The sequence below is a fragment of the Borostomias antarcticus genome (assembly GCF_949987555.1).
Source record: "Borostomias antarcticus genome assembly, chromosome: 16".
Lineage (NCBI taxonomy): Eukaryota > Metazoa > Chordata > Actinopteri > Stomiiformes > Stomiidae > Borostomias > Borostomias antarcticus.
This window is the reverse complement of record NC_140249.1, coordinates 22,531,976-22,538,924: the sequence shown is the minus strand read 5'-3', so window position 1 is coordinate 22,538,924 and position 6,949 is coordinate 22,531,976. Positions and strand designations below refer to the sequence as shown.

Genomic DNA, 6,949 nt, shown 5'->3' with positions numbered 1-6,949 from the left:
TCTTTCCGCTACCCTCAGAGAGTCTTTGATCCGAACGGCCTTCCAGTGCCTGCAGCTGGTTGTGACGGACTTCCTACCCACAATGCCTTGCACGTGCCTGCAGATCGTCGTGGACGTAGCCAGCAGCTTCGGCCTCCAGAACCAGGAACTCAACATCAGCCTCACCTCCATCGGACTGCTGGTGAGAGGATTCAACTGAGGGATGATGAAGTCTGCTTTGGTTACTTTCGCACTTCCTTCCTTCCTTCCTTCCTTTTTCCTTCCTTCCTTCCCTGTTTCCTTTTTCCTTCCTTCCTTCCTTCCTTCCTTCCTTCCTTCCTTCCTTCCTTCCTTCCTTCCTTCCTTCCTTCCTTCCTTCCTTCCTTCCTTCCTTCCTTCCTAACTTCCTAACTTCCTTCCTTCCCTCCTTCCCTCTTTCCTTCCTTCCATCCCTCCTTCCTTTTTCCTTCCTTCCTTCCCTCCTTCCTTCCTTCCTTCCTTCCTTCCTTCCTTCCTTCCTTCCTTCCTAACTTCCTTCCTTCCTTCCTTCCCTCCTTCCTTCCTTCCTTCCTTCCTTCCTTCCTTCCTTCCTTCCTTCCTTCCTTCCTTCCTTCCCTCCTTCCTTCCTTTTTCCTTCCTTCCTTCCTTCCTTCCTTCCTTCCTTCCTTCCTTCCTTCCTTCCTTCCTTCCTTCCTTCCTTCCTTCCTTCCTTCCTTCCTTCCTTCCTTCCTTCCTTCCTTCCTTCCCTCTTTCCTTCCTTCCTTCCTTCCTTCCTTCCTTCCTTCCTTCAATATACTATGTCTTCCAAAAAATGTCCTTGATTTTTTTGGTTACTTTCGCACACTCTTTACAGTATCCAAGAAAGCTACTGCAGGTTCTATTTGTTCATGTAGAGAACAACAATCCAGAGGTCATTTCTCTGCTGATATTTTTTTCTGGAGCACCAACATTTCCAACAGCGCACATGAAAAGTATTATGATATGCAACAGTACATTGATTTCGTACGACATCGACTAACTGCCCCCCCCACCCAACCCCGCCCCCAACCCCGCCTCCCGCCCTCCAGTGGAACATCTCGGACTACTTCTTCCAGAGGGGCGAGGCCATCACCCAGGAGCTGGAGAGGGACGAGGCCACCTCGCAGAAGCAGGCCCAAGAGAAAGGCGAGACCCTCAACCGGCCCTTCCACCCGGCGCCCCCCTTCGACTGCCTGTGGCTGTGCCTGTACGCCAAGCTGGGCGAGCTGTGCGTGGACCCCAGGCCCGCGGTGCGCAAGAGCGCCGGACAGACCATGTTCTCCACCATCGCCGCCCACGGCACCCTGCTGCAGCAGCCCACCTGGCACATCGTGGTCTGGAAGGTGAGGCGGCCCGCTCTGCCCGGGTGACCGGAGGTTCCCATATCGGTGTTGAGGCCGTAGTGGTCGTTCTTACTGCTGAATTTGACCCGTTTGTGAAAATGACGGCTCAATGTTTCGTTAAATGTTTCTAGTGAGATGTTGCGTTGGAAATCAAATCAAATCAAAATGTATTGCATTTTTTATGAGTGTATGTTGTCAATTTGTCTCATGTTGTTGACCTCTGTGTATTTATGTGTGTATTTATGTGTGTATTGACCTGTGTGTATTTATGTGTGTATTTTTGTGTGTATTGACCTGTGTGTATTTATGTGTGTATTTTTGTGTGTATTGACCTGTGTGTATTTGTGGGGAATACGGATGGAAACTAGCCCTGTGCTAAATCCGGCACTTTTATACTTTTAATCATGTACTCATGCTTGAGGTGTCTTATCAATGTGCACTGTCCCGTCCAAATAAACAGTTAAAGTAAAGTATTTATAGAGCACGTTTAAAATGACAGCAGTCGACCAAAATGCTGTACAAAGGTGGGTCCTAGGTAAAAACATGAGAACATATTCTCAATAAAACAAGGAAATAACAGCTTAATAACAGGAAAGGCTCACTTCTGTTCATGCCAGTAGTACTATGTCTTCGCCTGAGTGATCTGAGGTTGTCTGCCTGTACTCTACTGTGTTCTAATGTTCTCTGTTCTCCTCTACCTCGAGGTGTTGTTCTAATGTTCTCTGTTCTCCTCTACCTCCAGGTGTTGTTCCACCTGCTGGACTGCGTGAGGAAGTCCTCCAGCACGGCCGACAAGGAGAAGATCGAGTCGGGGGGCGGGAACATCCTCATCCACCACTCCAGGGACACGGCGGAGAAGCAGTGGGCGGAGACCTGGGTGCTGACCCTGGCGGGCGTGGCTCGCATCTTCAACACCAGGAGATACCTGCTCCAGCAGCTAGGTGGGTCTCTCTGATTGGTGGAGCTCCCCTAGCACGTCCAGTATCGGCGCATGTTACTAGGGCTGGGTTTAAAAAATCGATTCATCGATTTTGAATCAAATGATTCAGAATCGATTCATGAATCCCAAAATCGATCTTTTATTTAATGAATGAATGAATAAATGAAGGAATGAATAGTTCATTAATTCATTCAATGATTCATTCATTTTTGGAAATCAGTATCGATACCCAGCCCTAGTATTGATGTGTTGCATAACTTGGCAGTCATGTAATTAAGGTTACAGCTAATAAAAAAAACAGGTTTTAGTAACACTAACCGAATCGATATTGAATCAAATCGAATAGAATCGTGATAATCGATTCTGAACCTTGTGAATCGGAATCGAATCGATTCTTGAAATTCGACTCGATACCCAGCCCTACTTGTTACAGATGGATTTATGCTCTTTCGGTATCGGTCTGGAACACTAGTCGATGACAGAGCCGTTCTCTCTTACAGTCATACGTGTTTTTATGAATATCTTTCTTCTTTATGAAGAAGACTCTATCAAACTGTGGTGGAAGTCTGAAACTGATATCTCTCCCGCTCTCTCCCCCACTGGTTGCTTGACCGCAGGAGACTTCTTCAGGGCGTGGGAGGTTCTCCTGGACCACATACAGTCCGCAGCCCTCAGCAAGAACAACGAGGTCTCCCTGGCCGCGCTCAAGAGCTTCCAGGAGATCCTCCAGATCGTCACTCCCGTCAAAGACACCGACAGACCCGGCGACGCCCTCGCCGCCGTAGGCGTGCCCCCGGTCCTCATCGACCCCCTGAGCGCCTCGGGCCCCGGGAGACCCCTCGTCCGCTCCGACTCCCTGGTCGAACGCCTCACACGCTACAACGGCGCCGAGCTCCAAGCCCCGCCCCCGGGGGAGGAGTCGGCCCTGGAGGACTCCGCGCTGTGGTGGTCGGCGTGGAACACGTGGTACCGGACGGGGACGGAGAGCACGCGGCCTCCTCCCGGCGTTCCGACGGAGAAGCTCTCGTTCATCCCCAGCCAGCCGTTCCTCACGGCGCTGGTCCAGATCTTCCCGGCGCTGTACCAGCACATCAAGACGGGCTTCAGCATGGAGGATCTGAGGAAGCTGGGCGTCATCCTCCACGGGGCCGTGTCGGTGCCCATCAGCAGCGACGCCTCGCCCTTCATCCTGCCCTCCTACACCGAGGCCGTGCTCACCAGCCTGCAGGAGGCGGTCCTCACAGCACTGGATGTGCTCCAGAAGGTGGGCCTCGGGGGAGGGTAGACTAGCCGGTGCCTGCTGCTCTTCCGCTATCGAGTGCGCGCTGGTACGGGCGCGTGAAAAACAACGTTTCACGGCGCTCGGCAGATTGTGGAAAAAAGGCCCCATTAAATGTGATCTGCGGTCCCCTGGTAGATGTCAGTAGTGAGTAAGTGTCTCTGTCTCTCCCCCTGCTGCAGGCCATCTGTGTGGGCCCAGAGAACCTGCAGGTCATGTACCCCGCCATCTTTGAACAGCTGCTGCTCTTCGTCGAGTTCTCCTGCAAACCGCCCCAGTACGGCAAGATGGAGACCAAGCACGTGGCCAACGCCAAGTACAACCAGGTACGGCGACGGAAAACCGTTTCTGTGACGTCATTTGTCCTCCTTTTCTTCTTTGTGGTTTTGTCGCGGGTCATTTTTCAGATCTAGATCAAATCGGGGGGGGGGGGGGGGGGGTTTGGAATCCCATTCAAATACTTGGGTGTTTGATCTTGCCTTGAGTGCGAGGCAAAGAAGCTCAGTCGAACACAACCAAAGTATTTTAAGTATTTACACATACTATTACACATACTATTAGAGACCCTGGTCAGGTACATGTATATGTATAGCTTCTTTTTTTTTCTTTTTTTCTTTTTTCTTTGCACATTATTTCACACAAATGTTACATGACATTCGAATATACAATGCATACATTTTCCTTTTTCATAGACAAAAACAAACAAAGAACTCTACACAAACCGCCGTATTGCTTTTTAGATGTTTATTCTTGGAACGTAAATTCGATTCCAAGTCGTCCTTTTCTCTAGACCGCTCTGAACGTGATCGTTCTCCTTCTCTGGTGCTCATGAAGCTCTTCCTCCGTTCTCGGTCTGGTCCTCATGTGGCCCCTTCAGTCTGATTCACACACCAGACACTTCAGGCAGATCCATAGACCCCAAACCATTCCCCTACTCTTTGTTAAGCTGGCTCGCAGTGAGCTACGCTGCTTTTGTCAAATCTCTCTTCAGGTTCACTTTTACACCGAATGTAAGATCAAGGAGCCACATTTATTTTCTTTCTTCTTTTCACTTTGTAAACTCTTGCGTTCCCCAATCTCTCTTATGAGCAACAAAGTGCATTTTCTGAAAAATGTTCAGTCATCAGTCTTTTCCTCCCTGTGTTCTCGCATAAACAACAAGGCTGTCCAAATTGCTTTTGATGTAGTGATTTCATCTAGCAGTCGTTGTGTGTCAGGATGTACACAGAGTTCACTTGGCTGATCCTGCTATGCTAATGAATGATATTGCTGCACGCTGAAAGTCTGTCTGTTTATCCTGAGGCTAGCCTCTCAGTCAGTTAGCATGCTAACTCAGGCTAACATGTATAAGTACCCTGCGCATGGTCAGTCTCAGCCAGTTAGCTAGTTAGCATGCTAGCTCAATCGCAAACCTCTTTACCTCAACAACGGTCAGTCTGTTAGCCGGTGGCTAATTACAACCCAAGCGCTCTCATCAGACACCAGTTAATTTCCATCTTCTCTCGTCTTGTGTTTCTTGGTACTACTCACTGGATCGCCTTTTTAGATCCAACTGTTTGCACCGGTGAGTTCCACCATCTTCTTCAGCCCCCCTGTACTACTGTTACTATGACTACTCAGCTGTGCTGAATGGTGGACCTGCTCCACTTCGGCAGACGATGCATCTCACTGCATGGCAGCCCCCCCATATCTCACCTGCATTGCGCATTCACGCCGTGTACAGCGTACCTCTCCTTTTGCCTGCCACTAACTGGTGGTTATGCCTCTGTGGACCCCCATCCTCTCTTTGTCTTCACCGTTGTCCATGTTCCCTTGCGTTGTTTTGTTTTTAATCTTAAAGGCACATTCCGTAACATCTACATCCGGTCAACTGTCTGGTCCTTTTGATTTGGAAAACTGAAGGGTCTTAAGGGGAGGAAGTAGAGCAACGGGCACTGTGATTGTCTCAGCAATGACTCAGGTTTTTGTGATTGTCTACGGAGTGTGCCTTTAATGGCTTTGGTCCTTTTTAGTGTTTTTCTTATGGAAAACGGTTTTCAACTCAAGTTAACTTATCCGTCTCTTTCCCCTCCCTCTCTCTCTCTGTTCTCTCCTCTGTCTCTCTTCCCCACTTTCTTTCTCTTCTCCTCCCTCTCACCTGACAGGCAGAATGGGTTGCCTTAAATTACGTCCCCTTCGCCGAGCGGTCCCTGGAGGTGGTCGTGGACCTGTACCATAAAACGGCCTGCCACAAAGCCGTCATCAACGAGAAAGTCCTGCAGAACATAATCAAGGTCTGTCCCCCAACTAAAGATATCGTTTTGTATGTGATCGAAGGGTCAGCGGTTCGAATCCCAGCTCTGACTGTCCACATGTCGACGTGTCCTTGAGCAAGACACCTAACCCCAAATTGCTCCCAATGAGCAGGTTAGCACCTTGCATGGCAGCTACCGCCATTGGTGTGTGAATGTGTGTGTGAATGGGTGAATGAGAGGCCATTGTAAAGCGCTTTGAGTGCCGCTAAGGTGGAAAAGCGCTATATAAGTGCAGTCCATTTACCATTTATGTGCTAACGCTGAACTGTTATCAATATGTCAGTGCCACACCCACCCGCACTCTTTCTTGCTGTAATCTGTGAATCCAAGAAGACACCAGTTGCGCAAGACAAAACGGCAGTGTGACTTTTCTCGTGAGAAACATTTCCCGTATTGTATTCTTTGGGTTGGTGACGTACAAGTTGTTGCTCAACGACACCTGCTATGTATGTAATCGTCAAAATTCCTTTTGTCTTTTCAAAGCAATCCCCATGACGAAAGGAATACTGCCAGTGAACTAACGAAGGGACTCCCCTATGGATAGGTTTCAACGAAGACCGACATCCCTTTCTCTCTCTCTCTCTCCAGAGAAAGGAGGTCATACTCGTAAAAACTCGACCTTGGGGAGACCAGCTGTGGTCGTGCTGTGGAAAGCGTAGTTTGTCACAAAGACAGTCTGTTTCTCTCTCTTGGCTTGTTTTTCCCAGGTTTTTGAGAGAGGAAAAAGGCATTGAAAACAATGGCTCAATAGCACCAGTGTTTAGACGAAATGCTCAACTGATTGATGTATCGCCTGTATATTTTGGATTCTAGTCACTTGTAAAGCCATCACGAATACTTCCTGTCGAGGGCAGTCTGGGTAGAAAGTCTATGGATATGTTCCCAAAGGATTTTATGGTTCATTTTATGAGGACTTATACTAGGTACTTATCTTTTCTGTAAATTCCAGGCAAGCCAGTCTGCGCTAATACCAGCGATTTGATTCGGAGAGAGCCAACAAAGCATCCCTTCCTGTAATTCCAACGAAGCAGACCAACGCAAACGATGAAGAGGCTTATTCTTTGATAGTCGTAATTGGCTTTGGATCTCTTTTTCA

The 6,949-nt window shown here is 48.7% G+C and overlaps 1 protein-coding gene across 1 annotated transcript in view; it reads left to right on the top strand.

Moving 5' to 3' along the window:
- Positions 1-6,949, top strand: part of mon2 (MON2 homolog, regulator of endosome-to-Golgi trafficking) — a gene marked incomplete at its 5' end in the record, with an annotated part of 45,317 nt that overhangs the window by 34,178 nt on the left and 4,190 nt on the right. Inside the window, 7 exons of the mRNA XM_084451401.1 lie at positions 19-181; positions 1,047-1,340; positions 2,083-2,281; positions 2,898-3,544; positions 3,742-3,885; positions 5,106-5,123; positions 5,704-5,832. Of these exons, the coding sequence (XP_084307527.1) occupies positions 19-181; positions 1,047-1,340; positions 2,083-2,281; positions 2,898-3,544; positions 3,742-3,885; positions 5,106-5,123; positions 5,704-5,832 (1,594 nt within the window). The remainder of the gene's footprint in view (positions 1-18; positions 182-1,046; positions 1,341-2,082; positions 2,282-2,897; positions 3,545-3,741; positions 3,886-5,105; positions 5,124-5,703; positions 5,833-6,949) is intronic.